Source organism: Psammomys obesus, unplaced genomic scaffold (assembly GCF_907164565.1).
Source record: "Psammomys obesus unplaced genomic scaffold, mPsaObe1.curated_primary_1811, whole genome shotgun sequence".
Taxonomy (NCBI): Eukaryota; Metazoa; Chordata; class Mammalia; order Rodentia; family Muridae; genus Psammomys; species Psammomys obesus.
Window position 1 is genome coordinate 456,839 of NW_026596131.1, and position 18,152 is coordinate 474,990.

The 18,152-nt window shown below is 54.7% G+C and overlaps 1 protein-coding gene across 1 annotated transcript in view; it reads left to right on the top strand.

Moving 5' to 3' along the window:
- Crhr1 (corticotropin releasing hormone receptor 1) overlaps window positions 1–15,682 on the top strand; it is a 40,914-nt gene extending 25,232 nt beyond the window's left edge. The window contains exons 4-13 of the mRNA XM_055592260.1: window positions 4,274–4,359; window positions 9,909–10,015; window positions 10,702–10,822; window positions 10,945–11,098; window positions 11,308–11,368; window positions 13,083–13,155; window positions 13,496–13,581; window positions 13,800–13,935; window positions 14,060–14,101; window positions 14,543–15,682. Coding sequence (XP_055448235.1) covers window positions 4,274–4,359; window positions 9,909–10,015; window positions 10,702–10,822; window positions 10,945–11,098; window positions 11,308–11,368; window positions 13,083–13,155; window positions 13,496–13,581; window positions 13,800–13,935; window positions 14,060–14,101; window positions 14,543–14,683 — 1,007 coding nt within the window. The 3' untranslated portion in view covers window positions 14,684–15,682. The remainder of the gene's footprint in view (window positions 1–4,273; window positions 4,360–9,908; window positions 10,016–10,701; window positions 10,823–10,944; window positions 11,099–11,307; window positions 11,369–13,082; window positions 13,156–13,495; window positions 13,582–13,799; window positions 13,936–14,059; window positions 14,102–14,542) is intronic.
- Window positions 15,683–18,152: the final 2,470 nt, after the last annotated feature.

Here is an 18,152-nt window from a genome sequence, read left to right on the forward strand (position 1 = left end):
GATAGGTCAGTAATGGTCCTAATAGGGCAAGGAGGTTCCCTGGAGACAGGGCACCTAGTGTGCCAGACGCCTGGTAGACAGTGACTTGTATTCAAGTATCCCAGGCCCACAGGTGTGATGGGGGTAGGGTGGGACCGACCCATGGGCTGAGCAGATACTGGATCCCCATGTAAACACCTTGCTCCCCCAGGGGCCCCAGCCTTCATGCTGGGCTTTGCAGCTCCCTGCTATAGCATCTGCCACCCTCAGAATTAATTTGCTTTCTCCTGCCAATGACTCAGGTCCCTGCTATCAAGAGAAAAACAGATGGAGGTCAGGGGCCCTGGGCCACACAAAGGAGGTTGGGTTCTGGGCTAGGAGCCCCTAGGTGAGTCCTGAAGGGGTGGGTGAGTGATCCCCAAGCTCCGAACAGTGGTAAAAATGACCAGATTCCAGGTGACCCATGTGGAGCCTCGTGGGTAACCTTCTCCCTGCTTGTGGCCCTCTGGCTTCCTCAGTTGAGGATTAGAGGGCTGATGACCTCCCACTCTAAACTCCCAAACCTCTGCCCCTCCCTCCTTCCTTGACTTGATGGAGGTGAAGGGGATAAGATTTGGAATACAGCCAGAAGGGTCTGAGAAGGTGGCCGTGGGAAGGTCATGAGAGAGAGAGAAGAAATACTAGAATGGGTGAGGGGTCTAAGGAGGAAAGGCCAGGTAAGGAGTAAAGGTCAGAGGTCAAAGAGGAGGCATTGTGGTGCATTGTCGGCTAGCTTCCGATTTAGCTTCCAGTTCAGCTGGGCACATTTTGTAGAGAGGAAATTGAGGCAGGGGTTGGTTGATAACCTAATCAGGGTCACAGAGCCTGAAGGTAGAATTAGAACTCGGGGGTCTAGGGCCTTGCACACAGCTCTGCATACACCTCACACCCCACAGGACAGTGGCAGCATGGGCTGGCACGGCCAAGCTCCCCAGGATGTCTCTCTCCCTTCCTGGCAGTACCAGGGCCTGTCTAATCACCCCTAAAACACTCCTCATCTCCCTTCCTGCCTACTGCCCAGGTTCAGGCACTCCAGTCTAGGCCCTAGTGCCCAACCTGACCCTGTCACACCCCACCCGTAGCCTACCTTTCTGTGCCTCACCATTGCCTGTATTCCTGAGTGGAGTACGCTAGGCTGTCTGTGGGTACAGCTCTGCCCACATTTGCAGCCAGCCCCAGCCATTCTCCATAGGTTCCTGCAATTCGGGTTACCAAGGTTTACTGGACATGTTCCAGTAAGTGCCATCAGGCTTTAAGGCTATTTTAGACATGGACGCTCCCTTCAATAGGAGCCAGGCACCCTGCCCTCTAGAGCCACCTCTGTCTGTCCATAGTTGAAGAGCCCTTGGTCTGGGGTCCTCTCTGAGCTTTTCTTTCTCTACCTGCAGGATGGATGGGGGTGGGATGAGGTATCCCCTGGGCTCCCTTGCTCACCCAGCAATTCCAGAGGGAAAGCTGAGATGTTGGTTTCCCTGGCAAGGGCTGCTAGACTTCGCGTGCAGGTGCCCCTGGTGCCAGGCGATGGGAGTGTGCCCACGGTGTTGTCGGGAGGGAGCAGAGCTGCTCCTAATCATTAGCTTCTAATTAACTCATTTACTGATGAGGTGTTGCTAGGACTTCCAGGCTGCTCCTTACTGTCCTCCCTCCTGCGGCATCAGATCTTGAAAGGGATGGGAAACATTTCCAAAAATATCCATCTTCCCAGGATCCTCTAGGAGGACTGCTCAGCTCAGCAATTAGGCGAGGAGGTTGGCTCCTTCCTGGCAACAAGCCCCTGTGTGTGAGGCTTGTTTTCCTCTAGGGTCAGTTTGTCCCTCTGGGTCAACTCCTGCTGCTTCCTAATGTCCATCCTGCGGACCAGCTCCAGGCACCTACCCTAGTTGGGGGTGGGTAAGGAAAGTTGTTGAACAAAACAGATTCTTAGAAAATCTTCACCTGCACCCTGCCCCCTTGGATAGAGAGAAGTGATACGATCTATTATGTAAGGTTATATAAATACAGCTCAGAGACAACAATAATAAACACGGGACTGACACCATATGCCCAATACGGTTCCAACTGTTCACTAAAAATACTAACCCAAGGAGGCCAGAGTGTCTTCAAGATGGCTCTGTCTCGAGATAGAGGAGCTGAGCCATCAAGTGACTCACCCAAGGTCACACAGATTGTAAGGGGAGTGCCAGCATTTGAACCTAGACTCTGTGGCCTGAGGGGCCCTGTTCTGAACCCTGCTTTGGGATGCCTCTCTCTGCCTTATGCTCTCCCCATCCATCTCTGCCATAAGCCCCATTTTTCCCTCTGACGGCGTTCTAATCTGCCTCTGGAGGTGCCAGGCACATCCTACCCATACAGGGTGCTGTGATCAACCCCCTTGTCCCTGGCCTCCTGTCTCCACAGAGCACCCTCATTGTGAGTCCCTTGGGCATCCGCTCTTACTTAACACCCGAGAGAGCCTACGACCTCACTGCTGACTGTCCAGATCACAGCTTTGCCCAGGGCTCAGATCGGCTCACAGTGAGGCCAAGCAGATCTAAGAAAATCCATAAAGATAATTTCCCCCATCAGCTAGCTGCAGCCAGAGAGAGCCGCAGTTAGAGAGGAGGCCACAGCCTTTCAGCTTGGAAGGTCAGACCGGCTCCCTCTGTTGGGGCAGCTTTAATTCTCCCCGGGCTTCTCATTCTGCATCTATCTTTGGTCCTGATGCTGCTGAGGAGGCGGCTCCCAGGCTGATAATGATCCTTAGGGATCAACTGGGGCATCGCCACCTTTAGAAATGAATGGAAAGGCCAAGAAGCATTCTAACCACTCAGCTATGCCTGTGGCCCCTGTAGAGCTCCAAGACCAGGAACTGAGACTCTGGCAGCTTCCGCTGCCCTCTTCCAGCCCCATGGGTCAGTTGGAGTCACAGAGCACACTATTGTAAGAGAGACTCCAGAGAAGTTGACTCAAGGCTCAGTTCCTTTTATAACAAATGCTGCCTGGAGTAAGAGCCAGAAATATGAAGCAGGGTTGGCAAAACTGATGCCAGAGAGGATGTGGGTGAGGTAGGAAGACATCAAAGGGGGTGAGGAGGATGCAGACACTCCTGGGTCTCCCTCCCTCATGGATTTCCCATCTCTGCTACCCAAGAGGACTACGCAGGGAGTGAGTAACAGAAGCTTTTTAGGCAACCTGCCCCTCCCAAGGCTCTAAAGCCAAGTAGAGCAGCCCCAAAGCCCCTCCAGATCTTGGGAGGTGAGAGGTCCAGTCTGAGAGGAGTACCCACCTTTGTAGCACTCTCCACCATCTTTTCCAGCGTCACCTCCCAGGCCAAGAGCAGCAGTAGCAGGCCTAGGAGTGAGCTACCTGACACCTGAGAGCCATTCGGTGTCACCCCAGCACATCTGTCCTTTCCTAGCAAAACGCCTCCTTGCTGTGGAGAAGCGATAATATCGGAACCTCCCGTCAACCCGACCCATGTGAGACACTCTCGTGTGAGAACTGCACACAGAGAGACAGACCCAAGGAACCCCACCATTTAAATCACCCGTGTGAGCGCCCTCTGCACATTTGTCCACCAGATCCTGCCCAGCTGTGGTGTTTGTTTGTTTGTTTGTTTGTTTGTTTGTTTGTTTGAGACAGTCTCACTATGTAGCCCTGGCTGGCCCAGAGCTGACAGAGATCTCTGTCTACCTCTGTCTTCCGAGTGCCAGGATTTAAGGCGTGCACCACCGCTTCCGGCTGCCCAGTGTATCTCAAGTCACAGGATCCGTCATGCAGGACCCCCGAACAAGAACATCTTAGAGCCGGGCATGGTGGTATAGGCCTGTGATCCCAGCACTCAGGGAGACAGAGGCAGGCAGATCTCTGTGAGTTCGAGGCCAGCCTGGTCTACAAAGAGAGTCCAGGACAGCCACGGCTACACAGAGAAACCCTGCTTTGAAACACACACCCCCTCCAAAAAAAAAAAAGAGAGAATCTTGGAAGAATAGCAACCAGAAAATTTACCACTGGAGAGGGTCTGTGGGGAGGTAGCCCCCCCCCTTGGGGGTGCAGGGAGTACATGTTAGTGCCAGTTTGGGCTAACAGACTCAAAGCCTGTGTGTAGCTTATAGGGCACAGATGTAGTCCTCTGAGGTAGTGAAGTAGAAAGAAGTAAAACATGGGGTAATCAGGGAGCCCCTTTCTCCCAGTTTTTTTCCAGAGTCTCCAGCCGGCAGGCCCTGTGCTGGACAAACAGATGGCTCTTCTATCATGGGTTTTCTTCTTTTCCCAGACAATGGCTACCGGGAGTGCCTGGCCAACGGCAGCTGGGCAGCCCGAGTGAATTACTCCGAGTGCCAGGAGATTCTCAATGATGAGGTGAGAATAAGCCACCATCCTGATGAGCAGGCCAGGGCCACCAGCACAGGCCAGATGCCTGCCACATGGCCAGTTGGGATCTGGGAACTTTCCAGAAGCTGTTGGAGGGCCACTGGTAGCGAATCCAGTCCTGGTTCCTCTTTCTTCCCTCCTCCCTTCCCTACTTCTCCCTTCCTCTTTTCCTCCCTTCCCTTCCTGTTTCTCCCTTCTTCCCCCTCTCTCTTTCTCTCCCATTCATCTTTGGCTGCTTGTGCTGAATGAGGGACAGGGCTGGGATACAGCTAAGCTAGACAGTCACTAGATCTACCCTGACACCTTAAGACTGACATCAAGGTCCAGCCACGGGGCCTGTGTCAGAACCAGGGCTGGAAGTGAGGTGATGATGCAGTTTGCAAAAGCCCTAGAGATGCTTTGCAAAACTTCAGTGGTTTTTAGCAGCTGTTTCTTATATGGAATGTAAAATTTTAAAAGTACAAATGGGAATGCAGTGAGAGGTGCCCTTCCCGTTGCTACCCTCAGCCAGTTTCTCATGTGTTCTGCATGTCTGAGTCAATGTGCCACTGCATAGTGTTTTTGGCCGTACCCAAACTTTACCTGTTATACAAAGTACTTGACACCTGCTTCTTCATGTAGCCATCTAGCTCTAGCCCAGAGATTGTTCCATGTAGGTTTAGAGTGAGCATCTTCATTCTCTTTACATTTGCATAATTTCCACAGTCCAGATGTGCCATAACTGAGCGGGCCAGACTTCATTGTGTCTTTGGCTTTTACAGACAGCATCGCCACGAAGAATCTTGTGTAAATATGGGTTCCTCTGTCACTCTCTACACTCAGTCCCCTTTACCCTATTTAAGGAGGGTGGGGTCAGGCTGGCAGAACCAATGAGCAGAAAGCAGAGGGTTGGAAACAAAACCGCCCCAGGCTGCCAGGTCCCTGGGCCTTAGGTGTGAGGAAGGCAGACTGGTCCAGGGGATCCTGGAAATTCCATCACCTGAAAGGTCTGAGTTAGAAAGCAACTGGGAGGGAGACCCTCCATCCATCCTGAGATTTCCAGACCTGCTTAATGTCACCCAGAACGTTCATTCACCCACAGCCTCCAGAACCCCAGCCAATACCTGTAAGGTCAAACTGTCCAAGGACAACCTGAGAATGGGCCTTTTTGCATGTGTATGTGTATGCACGTATGTGCATTTGTCTGTCCTCTCAGATTTACCCGAAGAGGCAAGCGTCTAGCCGAATGAGCAGCAGATTGCTAGGCTCTGAGTCTGGAATAAGCCCAAATCAAAGGCAAGGGTGGGATGGGGGTGGAAATAGTGGGTCTGTCTTAGCTATTTTTCTGTTGCACCACGACCAAGGCAGCTTACAAAAGAAAGTCTGTAATCTGGGACTCGCGATTCCAGAGGGTTTGGAGTCCATGATCCTCACAGCTGGAAACATGAGAGCAGGGAGGCAGGCCCAGCACCAGGCAGTAGCTGAGAGCTCACTCCTTGAAACACGACCAAGAGGCAGAGAGAGAAGATAAAACGGCGAGGGCTTTCGAAGCCTTAAAGCCCGTCCACAGTGACACGCCTCCTCCAAGGAGGCCACAGCCCCTAATCCTTCCCAAACAGTTCTACCAACTGGGGACCAGATAATCAAATAAACGAGCCTTTAGGGGGATCATTCTCATTCAAACTTCCACGGGGTTCTCAGAAGGCTGCCTGAGAAGTGGAACTTCTGAGGGCATGGAGATGTCAGGTACGGAGGAGATATGTCCACAGCTGGTACCTCATGGGGACAGATCCCCAGCTGGCCCAGGGATGATGCAGAGTCCCCCAGAACCACCCTGTACTAACCTCTACTTCCTGTAGCTTCACCCATGAAGTGATGGTTCACACTGTCAACTAGTATGTGGCTCTCCCCTGATACTAACATCTCCCCCATACCACTGAGCACAAGGTCTCAAATCCATCCTGGGAGATTATAGTGGGGACATGAAAGGGACTCCAAGAGCTTACAAGCCAAGGGGTCAGGGCTTGAGGTGGGGCATTGGTTAGAATGTTCTGATGTCTCAGAACCTCCTGGGCTTGCTGCCAGAGGGAAGATTCTGATTCTGTGTGGCTAGGGTGGGTCTCAAGACTCTGCCTTTCTCAAGATGTCTGCAAACTCCTGGCCGCTGATGCTTTTGATGACCTGGAAATACGGACCACCCACAGAGGAGTAAGAGAGGCAGCTCAGGCAGCCAGATGGACAGGAAAAGCCAACAGTATGATGAGCAGGCACAGGGAGCAAGAGAGGCAGGTCACCTGGAAGGAGCCGTGGTGATCCCGTTGCTTTCATCCTGGCAGGGCATCCAAACAGGTCTCATGGCACCGGCCTTTGGGGCAAGATGATATCTTCTGATCTGGTCAGAATCGGCCAAGCAGAAACTGCCTGTTGGAGTCTGGTCTTGAGGGCACAGCACAGTGGCCTGTCTCCAGCACCCCACTGGGCCACCCTCCCCAGGGAGCCTCTGGGTCTCGGGTCTCCAGACTGGACAGGGAAAGGAAGGGTGCTGGTCAAGCTTCCCCAGGCTTGGTTTTGACTTCTCGTGCTTTGGGCATCCAGAGGTTTCTGCAGTTCTTGGTGGCTTGTGTCCAGGAAGTCTGAGTGTGTGAGGGTATCCCTGGCATCTTTTGCAGGGAGTCTGGAGAGATCACTGGCTGTCTCTTGGGACTCTACTGGCTGGTCTCTCCAGGAGTCGCTGACAACCTCTTGGGGTGTTACCAGCTTTCTCAGCGTCACTTGCTGTTCCGCCTGGGTGTCTCTGCGTGCATTCGTCTCTCGAGTGTTAGCAACTGTTTTGACCTGGCTTTGTTCTAGTACTTGAGGTTGAGTCTTTTCATGTTTGAGACGAGGTCCCATGTGGTCCAAGCTGACCTCAAAACTTCAGATCTTTATGAGGGGCTGGGGAGACAGCTCAGCAGTCACAAGCACATGCTGTTTGCACACACCCAGACTTCCTTCCAGGCACACACATGGTGATTCACGACCATCTCCGCCCTCCTCTGACCTCTGCAGGCATCAGGCACATACTCAGTGTGCAAATGGCGTACATGCAAGCAAAACACTCATGCACATGAAGATAAAATAAATAAATCTAAGCATTAAAAAAAAAAAAAAAACTTCAAAGCCCAGTCCTTCTAACCCTGCCTCCCGAGATCTGGGCTTACAGGCGTATGCCGTCACTCCCCGAGTTACGGAGTGCTGAGGATCGAACCCAAAGCTTCTGCATGCTAGGCAAGCACTCTATCAACTGAGCCACATCCCTGGCTCATGGGTCATTTATGATAAATAGAAATGTATTGGCTTTTGGTTCTGGAAAACTGAAACATCCAAGGTTGAGGGGCTAGCATCTCATGACAGAAAGCAAAGAAAGGGTTAGAGAAAGAGGATGGGACACACCTCCTTTTACAGGGAACCAAGGTCCTGCAGTGAGGCGTACACAGCTGGGTACCATGTTTCCAGCACTTAAACTTTCGGGAACGCATTCGCATCACAGCAGTTGTCGTGTCTCGGGGTACCTCTGTGACATTGCCATCCCTGTAGCTGTCTTGGAGCTCTGGCCCTTGGATTGCATCAGGCTCATGAGGCCAGTAGAACCAAGAGCATGACCCAGCTGGATCTCTGCCCCCGTGGCTTTGGGCTCTGTTTTTTCATTCCAGCCTTCGTGAAGAAAAACACTAGTGAGCCACACTCTCCCAGAAGAGGAAGCACCCCCAGAGAGCGCTTGTCCCCCTCATATACCCTGTGGATGAAAGAAGAGGATCCTAAAAGCCAGCTAGCTGGTCCAGGCTCTGATTGCTAACTGTACAGCATGGATCAATTGTGCAGCCTTTCCAACAACAACAACAAAAAAAAAAAACAAGGCAGCAGGGGCCAGCCTCAACACTGAGGATTGTGGTGTGGGACCCAGCATGCAGTAGGTCCTCTCAAAACTACCCAGCTGCAACCTGAGAGCAAGCAGAGTGGCCAGCAAGCCCCTCCTCCCGGTTCCCTCCTAGGGTCGAAGAGAAAGCTAGGGCATGGCAGCCGCTCAGCTCTACAGATGCTGTTATTACCCAGGGGCTTCTCCGCATGGAAGTGTGGAAAATTTAATAAAAGGAAATCAAGTGTTGATTCCACACAGAGTTTGCATCGTGCATGCCTGTCTGGAGCCTCTCGTAGGATCCTGGCATCTGCTGCAGACCCTTAGAGACACTCGGCGTTTGCAGGGCAGAATGGACCCTCCCCCTTGCCTCCCTGCCCAGCCTCTACTCACCATCCTAGGGTCCCAGGGAGCCAGAGGCATGAGCTGCTAATGTGATGTCCCGCCTCCTTGGAGCCTAGGAAAGGGTGAATGGGAGTTTTGCGTTGAGGATCCTCTGAGAGTGGGCACAGGACACTGGCCGGTCCCCTGTGGAGTCAGGACCCATTTGTAGCATCAGTGCCTTGCCCAGCTTCACCTGTAGGTAAGAGGCGTTTTTAAGCTGAAGTTGGTGATCTTGAACAGATCTCTGGCTTTCTTTTTCTGCCAAGGACACAAACGCTTTTCCAGCTTTTCCCACGGGGCCACTTAGAAGCTTTAAGACCAGGAGAACTGAGAGTGGGACGGCTTCCATTGCATATTCATAACTGAGCAATTAAGAAAGTTCAGGGCCGGAGAAGAAGGCTCAGTGGGCAAAGGTGCTGGCCAGCAAGTGTGACAAACTGAGCTGAACCCCAGGGATCACCTGTGGGAGGAGAGACCGGGCTTGTGCAAAAGTTGTTCCCAATTTCCACACACATGCCACGACACACATGAGCGTATTCATGCTCCTTCACATGTGCACAACGAATAAAGAAATAGATCTAATTAAATGGTTTTCTTTTTAATTAGGATCAGCTGAGGGTGTAGCTCTCAGTGGGCAGGGCACAGTAGTTTGGGGGGCAGGGATCTTTTCACTAAACCTGAGGCTGACAGTGTTTGCTGGGAGGGCAGGTCGGTGATCCCAGGCATCCACCTGTCTCTGGTTTGAAGTCACAGAACCCCACAGCCATACCCAGCTTTCACGTGAGTGTCGGGGATCCAGACCCGAGATCATCCCGCAGCCAGATGCAGGGGTGATCAGGAAGACAGGGACTCAATTCAGAAGTGAATGAGGAATGAAATTCAGAGGGATGGGGGATGGGGGGGTCTGCACCCCCCCACCGGAGCCTGTAGTGTCAGGACAGAGTGAGGCAGCTGTGAGCACTGGGGGGAGGGGGGGAGTGTTAATGTGCTACGGGAGCACTGTGAGACAATGGGTGTAGCCTCGGTCCGTATCTAACAACACAGTATGGCAGACGGAGACCGGATGTGGAGGAAGACTGGTGCCACGCCAAGGCGGTGGGGTGGCTCACAAGGTCCTTCTGGAGCAGGGCACTATTTGCCACTATTAGTCACTCTTTGCCACTCTTCCCCAACACCCCTCCCTGGTGCTGCCCTCATGGAGCTGTTTAGTCCAGTGGGCTCGGAGGCACGGCTGGCTGGGCAGGAGAATTCACTCTGCCCTCTCTCCCTCCCGCCTCAGAAGAAGAGCAAAGTGCACTACCATGTTGCTGTCATCATCAATTACCTGGGCCACTGCATCTCCCTGGTGGCCCTCCTGGTGGCCTTTGTCCTCTTTTTGCGGCTCAGGTGAGAAGACCTAGACCCTGCCCTGCCCCCTGCCATCCGCTGGGCCCTTGAGCGTGTGTGGGGGTGGGGGGAGGTGTAGCTCCAGGGTCCGGGTGCTGACAAAAGGGTAACCTGCCTGTCATCCGAATATGAGAGTAGCCGTCTATGGGAATCTCAGGTCCTCTCCCCTGTCAGATGATGGGGGCTGCAGGGCAGGAAGAGACCAAGCCCAAGCTCACCTGTGTTAGCAGCTCCTAAAGCCGCTCCACACCCATCTTGGGGTTATCAGGCAGATAGATCCCTGGAGGTGAGGGTTTTATAGAGTGTCATCCCTGTCTCAGGTTCAAATACACCATGGCCCAAGTGGCAGGAGAAAAAACTGGGAGTGGGTGGCACCAGGTGCTGGAAGTCGAGAGGGGGCTCACTGTTGGAGGCAAGCCCTCTGCCTCTAAATCCTGGTGTGTGGGGAGTGAAGGGGGACTCCCTGACCACGCCAGGCTCTGCGGACGTGTTGGGCCCCAGATAGGAGAGGCCCTGTGGCGCTCAGTCAGCCGCACTCACTCCAAGCTTTAGCCAATCCATTCTTCTGTCTGGGCTGGAGTTCCATTCTTGTCTGGTGATGCTGGCACCTGCCCTCATCCTCTCTCTCTCTCTCTCTCTCTCTCTCTCCTGTCCCTGTTGCCACCTGGCCTCTTCCTGCCGCCCAGGAGCATCCGGTGCCTGAGGAACATCATTCACTGGAACCTCATCTCGGCCTTCATCCTGCGCAATGCCACGTGGTTCGTGGTCCAGCTCACCATGAGCCCCGAAGTCCACCAGAGCAATGTGGTGCGTCCCAGCTAGGGATGCGGAAAAGACAGGCCAGGCCTGGGTACCCACAGAACAAGAGCAGGACCCCGAGGAGCCTGAGGGTAGGACCGCTCTCTCATTGTCGTCTCTGGTTGGGACAGGGCTGGTGCAGGCTGGTGACAGCTGCCTACAACTACTTCCATGTCACCAACTTCTTCTGGATGTTCGGCGAGGGCTGCTACCTGCACACGGCCATCGTGCTCACGTACTCCACCGACCGTCTACGCAAGTGGATGTTCATTGGCATCGGCTGGGGTGAGCTGGGCCAGCCCTGCGCCCGCCTCTCCTCAAGGACGACACAGGCGGGCCGGCTCTGGAGGGTGGAATGCGTGACCCTTCTTAGGGATGAGAGTAGTGGGATCATCACGAAGGAAGCATCAGGGCTCAGCTCCCAGGAATCCCTGCTCTACTGCCGGCCCCGGGCCGCCCTGGGGTCCTCCGATGACAGCCCCTCTCTCCCTCAGGTGTACCTTTCCCCATCATCGTGGCATGGGCCATCGGGAAGCTGTACTACGACAATGAAAAGTAAGTCAGCGTGTGAGGTCAGAGCCTCGCTCTGCGCACGCTCCCTAGGGGACTCTGGCCATTGTCTCCCATTGTCTGCGCCAACAAAGGCAGAGCTGAGCACTGGCCTCAATTAGGATCTTTTCCAGGCTAGGAGTTCGAAGGAGAGCAATACCGAAAGCCAGGCAGCCCAGGTCTCTGAATGGCGCCACCATGGTGGCCTCGGTTTCCTCATCCATGAAATGAGCACCTTCGTTCTACTACCTATAGCAGAGGTGAAAGTGAATTGGTGCTTACTAAGCACATAGAATAGTGCCTGCCACCCAGTCATCGCCGAGTAAACGTTTATGGCCCTTCTGCCTCAGGCTGGGGTGTTTATACAGCAGCAGGATAGGCGTCAGGCTGCAGGGAGCTGGTTCACTGACATGCGTGTGGGGTATCCTGGGCAATTCCTGGATGGGGATATGAAAGTGCGAGTACAGGAGATGGGGCAGGAGGAACAGGAAGGGGAGACGGGAGAAAGCAAGAGAGAGGCAGGAAGGGAAAACCCAATTGCTGGCCTGCCCACCCTGGAGCAGGAAGGATGCTAGAGTTAGGTGTGAGCAGCCCTGAAGCGCCATCTGGTGGACAAACGCAGACAGTGCGGCAGAGAGAGAGACGACAAGCCGAGAGGCCCCGGAGTCCCGGGATTGGAGCCCACAGTGATGTGTGACCTGAGTGGTGTTGAAAGCAGAGTAGCTGACTTGATCTTACAGCCGAGAGGCCACAAACTTCACATACGGTTCACAGCATCCACTGCAAGTCCGTAAGGACACAGGATTTCTGATTTGCCCTGTTCCTGTCTACTCCCCGGCCCTACCTCTTGCAATAGGTGTTATCTGCAAAATCTTCCCCTCTCGGGATGTACTCCAATGGAGTCCAACGGAAACTGCTGTTAGTAGCCCCTTGTGTGGCAAGCTCAGCCAAGGCCACTGCCAACGTCCATCAGTGGGCATCAGTGCTGTTCTAGGCTTCAGGTTGTTTCTGGCTTTCTGTCTGGAGAACTCTTTCCCCGGGAAACAAATAAGCAGCTACCCCTTTCTTATAGGAGCCCATCCACAAACTCAAACGCAATTCACAGACCACCAGCTGGGGGAGCCAGTGAATGCCCCGGGGTTACTTAGAGAGCATAGATGACGGTTATTTATAGGAGTGGAGGTGACATCAGGGTAGACACACACCAGAAAGTCTCCCCACAGCACGGATAAGGATGTTCCTATAGCTACATGGAGTCTCGCCTCCTGTTAACTCTGTAACTCTAGCGCCTCCTAAGATTGTGAGGCTGTGTGCAGTGGACAGAACCGTATACAACTGGGCTAGGGGTGTAGGACCTCTGGAACCTCAGACGAGGGTCCATTGACCCTCCCTACTGCCCCCTTCTATGAGGTGATGTTAATGATCAGCCCCATCTTGCAGGGCCCTTACAGGCAGTCACGGATGAGCATGCTGTCAGGCTCAGGGGCCCTTTCCAGGGCCTCCCTCCACAGCGCATGCACCAGCTTCCTGCCGCAGAGGGTGCCATCCCCTTTGCAGGTAGGATCAGCAAGGCCCTGAAGCAGAGTCGATTGGCTTGGCTCTCTTGGAAATTGGGGTACCCTTTCCGGGCCACTGGCACTGATCCTGCTCCAGTCAAGCGCCACGCCGCTGAATGGACTCTGCTGAGCCCTCCCTTCCCTTTCCCTCTGTGGCCTTCTAGGTGCTGGTTTGGCAAACGTCCTGGTGTCTACACCGATTACATCTACCAGGGCCCTATGATCCTGGTCCTCCTGGTAAGAGCCTTGGGAGGTAGCAGGTGACAGGCCACCGTGGGGAGGGGCAGTCTGTCTACTGTGGACAGAAAGGACCCTCTGCCCAAGAGAGGGCAACTAGGCCAGATGTTTGTGGGTGTTAGAGAAGGATGGAGGGAGAGAGAGAAAGGAGGGAGGGAAGGGATGAGGAAGTACAGCAGAAACACTAGAAGAGCTGAGAGGGGTGAGCGAGGGCTGGTCCTGTCCATCCCACCCGCCTCCATTTCCTGCATATATCCCTGTCACATGTGCCCATCCCTGCTAGCCATGCCCATCCCTGCCACCCATCCTCAATCCTCCTGCTGGCGTGCTCCAATTGCAGATCAACTTTATCTTTCTCTTCAACATTGTCCGCATCCTCATGACCAAACTCCGGGCATCCACCACTTCTGAGACTATTCAGTACAGGTACCTGGCTCTCCGGGGTGGGGCAGGGGGAGTGTACTTCAGAGGTTCCAGCCTCCTTTAAACCAGATCTCTTCCAGGTCAGCCAGTCAGCCCAGAAACTGCGGCCCCACCTTGCCCAGACATGCCTGAGTCCGCCTCCCAAACCTGGGGCGCTTCCCTGAGGTAGCAGCCCCACCCCTCCGGGTAGCCTGTGACTCTGGCCTCTGTTCCAACCCTAGGAAGGCCGTGAAGGCCACTCTGGTGTTGCTGCCCCTCCTGGGCATCACCTACATGTTGTTCTTTGTCAACCCTGGAGAAGACGAGGTTTCCAGGATTGTCTTCATCTACTTCAACTCTTTCCTGGAGTCCTTCCAGGTACCTCTGGGGGAGCCGGGATGGCTGGGGATTCTTCTGGCAGAGGGCTGGAGGAGTGGGGAGGGGGCTGGGGCAACCTAAGGGGGTTGGACCCACTCACCCCTGACTCCCCTCTTCCCTTCAGGGCTTCTTCGTGTCTGTGTTCTACTGTTTTCTGAACAGTGAGGTAAGGACCTTAAGGCCAAGGCTGGGCTCAAAATACTGAGTCTCCGGAGGTTGAGAACTGTGACCCTCATGTCTCCTCTACCCTTTCCTCCCTCTTCCCAGGTTCAGCTCCCACTCTGACTTTAGGCATGGCATGGTGTGGGGGAGGCTAGAAGATAGAGTCTCCGTCGTAGGGAATGTTGAGCAGAGGTAGGGATTCTGTACAGCAAAGGCCAGATAGCACCTCTGTTAGACTACGGAAAAAAAAAAAGTGTCCCTTCCTCATTTGAGAAAACTGGCTCAACATATAGAAACCAATAAAAGTAACTATGTGACCATTACCCCCTACTGTAGATCCTGTCACCACACCTGGAAAGCTGCTTGTAGCCGCCTAGAGGATGCTGGGATGAGAAGAGTGTCCTGAGCCTGGGCCCTGAGGCTGTGTGTTCTCTTGTGCCCACAGGTTCGCTCTGCCATCCGGAAGCGGTGGCATCGGTGGCAGGACAAGCACTCCATCAGAGCCCGAGTGGCCCGCGCCATGTCCATCCCCACCTCTCCCAGCAGAGTCAGCTTTCACAGCATCAAGCAGTCCACGGCACTGTGAGCTGAAGGCCATGGAGCAGCCCCCCAAGACCGGCAGCTCCAGAAATGATGCAAGCTCGCTGGTGGGGATCCCGTCTGCAGAGGCAGCCGGCCTTTCCCGTTCCTACCCCTGGGCTGCAGACCTAAGAGCCTACCCAGCCCTAGACTACAGCTCATAGCACTGAGCTCCGCCCACAGCATCTGGCTCCCTGCTGCCCATTCTCCCTGGAGAGTTGAAGCGGAGATTGGGGGCTAGAAACCTTGTGACAGATTAACGGGCCCCTGTGAGAGCTGTCTTCTCCCAGAGCAGCTCACTGAAGGCCTGTAGTCTTCAGTAACTGTAGGGAGGCCACTTGCTACCCCAGGGCATCATGGGAAACGCTCTTCTGTGGTTGGGCAGACTCTTGAGTCTTAGCGATTCCTTGGGAGTCTACTGAGAACCAATGCTACATGGTCCAGTCAGGAGACCTGGAGAGAGCATCTGGTGACATCATCAGACAGCGCTCCACCTCCCTCGAAGCCACTCCTGAGCCAGCACAATGTCATCAGCACAGTGGCACTGCCTCTGGGAAGCCCTGCCTTGCTGCCTTGCACCCTTAGACTTTTACCGTTCTGCAGGCCAATCCAGCTTTCTGTCATGTATCCACCGACAGCGACAGTCCCCTCGCTCTGAAACCCTACCAACCTTCTTGCCTCTGGATGTCTTATCTGTGGGAAGATGGGGGCTGGGTAAAAGAGCGAGTTGCCTATGAGGGGGAACCGGAGTGGGCCCAGCCTTTGAGGAAGGAGTGGCCCATGGGTGCCCAGGCCACTGGCTGGCCTCTGGAACACACTCATAAGCTGAGTGAAGTGGGAAGGGGCCCCTCTGCTCAAATACCCTGGGGCCAGTGGCTTCTAGGACAACTAATGGAGAGACCCTTTACCTCCCAGGCTTGGAGTGGCCCAGCCCTGGCTGGGTGGGAGAGCTGAGCATCCATGGCAGGACTGAGGTGGGGCTGGGGCGATATAAATAATATTTATCTTTTCAACCACCTTTGTGACAGCCTGCACTCTGCCAGGGTTGGGAGTCAGCAGTGGGGGGGGGGCTCTAAAGAGTAGCTGTTAGGGGCCACTGAATGGCCACTGCCACTCATACCATCCAGGATGAGCCTGAGGGCTGGAGGCAGGGCATGAAGTCCAGACATGAAAATACGGGCATGACCAAGGATGCTTAAGCTCTGTATAAGGAGGTGATACCTGGAGAGAAGGGCCAGGGGTTACCATGCAGGGAGGGTTACCATGGACAGGGGACAGACAAGAACTGTCGCAAAGACACCAGGCAGCGGTGGGCCCCAGTTCCACGGGGGGAAATTGTGCAGCAGTTAGAGAGCTGGGGAGGCCAAGCAGCCTGCGGAGCTGGAGACTTCCCAGATGGCAGATATGGAGCCATGGTTGCCAGGGCAACCCCAAGGAAGGACTGGAGGAGTGAGGCCAAAGAAGGAAAGAGATGTGGGGCTCGAGGACCCACGGAGGAAGGGAAAGATCCAGACGGCCTGCAAGCACCACAGCAGGCAGCTGGAGCTCTGGCCTGCTGAGGAGGAGCCTGGATCGTGAGGTGAGGGAGCCGAGCTGGGGTACTTGTCCACCCGCTCCTGTCACCCATCAAGTCACTGATCTGAGCTGCTCCCGAGGGACCTTGGTGCATCAGTGCATCTGCCACGTCCATGTGGCCAAGGGTTGTCCAACACTGTATGCTGCAGGCCTCTGGAAGCCATCGTGCGCCCTGGTAGCACGAGGAGCCTAGCGGAACTCGCATGAGGGTCGCAGTTCCGTCTGGGTCTCTGACCAGGGAGGAAGGTCACGTGCCCCTGCGTGGCATGAGATGCTAGGAGCAGACTGAGCTGGCTGTGGCCAGAGAGCTCCACAGCTCCTGCTGAGCCAGGAGGGTACCTGGAGGAGGAGGAGGAGGAAGAGGGGCATTCTTGAAGGATCCATGGAGTGCCCGTCCCTGACAGGTCCCCAAGCAGGAAGGTGCCCTTAAGGTGTGGATGTGGGGCCCAAAGAACACTGGGTAAGACAGTAATGCGCTGGTGGCTTCTGTATCGACTTAGGAGTTTGGGGGTGGCCTAGGGAGAGCAAGGGACAGCCCTCCCAGGTGACTGTAGTGACCTAAATCGACTAAGTGTCAAACAGCCACGCTGAGACGGGTCTCCGCTCTGCCTTCCAGCCTGAGAGGGGAGTGGAGGGGGGGCAAGCCGTTGCACAATGTGGCAGCAGGAGGGTGTGTCCCAAGCACGCAAAGGGGCTGTAGTCTCCGAGAAGCTGGCTGTGCCTGAGTGAGCAGGGCTGGGTTGAGGTGAGGGGTGGACCTCCTGCTCAGGGGCTGTAAGAAAAAGCTGCTCCCGGGTACCAGAGGAACACCTGAGCACTGAGCAGCTCTGGGGAGTGTGGGTGTCCCAGGCTTCAGGTAGTGTCTGGGCAGGTCCCTCACTGGACATCAGGGGCCACTCTGCTCCAAGGAAAGTTGGAGTGGGGAAAGCTTCCTCTGGCTGGGAGTGGACTGACTCACATCATGATGTGAAAGGGCCTGACAGCTGCTAACTGAATTCGAAAGGCCCTCTTCCACCCCAAGAGGACAGGCTTGTCCCTCTTGTCAAAAAGAATGCTGCTCCTATCACACCTAGGGAAGAGCTTCCTGAGAGCCACCCCCTTGCAAAGGATCTCGCTTCTCCTGAGAGTCTCTTGGTGGACACAGAACAGCAGGGAGAAAATCTACCCCTTCCTGATGTCACTATAGCCCCCGCACAGGGCTCTGGTTTCCCATTAAGCCTCTGTGATGAGGGGGGATTTGTCTTGGGGCTAAGACAGGAGCCACCAGTTCAGGGGAAATCACCTCTTGAGGTGGAGAAGGTTCTAGAATCCAGATAGTTACACAGACCTTAACTGGGACCCCTGTAGGCTGCTTTACCATCCACCAAATCTTTTTCTAACTTATTATCTGATCCTTAACTCATTTGGGGAGCCAGACCACTTTGCAGTAGAGAGAACTGAGGCGGAGGACAAAAAGCCAGCTGCACATCTGGGGGGGTCTCCTCTTCCTGGAGTCCCCTTGGCTTAAAAGGCCAAGACCCACAGAGCAGCACTGCAGCGAAGAGGCCACGAGGCTGGCACGGGGGTCTCGGGCTGATCTCAGCTGTGCCGGCATCTTCAGAGGCTCGCCCGGTGTCCAGTTGCCAGGCCAGCTGGGGAGTAGTAGTTGAGGCCGTGTGTTCAGTGTGTCTTCATTCTCTAAGCCTTCACTCATCTCCCTCCTTCAAATGATGCTTCGCTTCAAATCGTACAACCCAGGTAACCAGAAGCCACTGTCAGCCTCGTGTCCCCACCAGGGACCCACTCGGCCCCTGCAGAGGCTTCCACGGGGCCCAACACGGGGTGGGAGCCTGTCAGCAACCCTAACCCCAATCCTTACTATTAGCAGGCTCCAGGCTTCCGACAGCGGCCACACTGCTCTT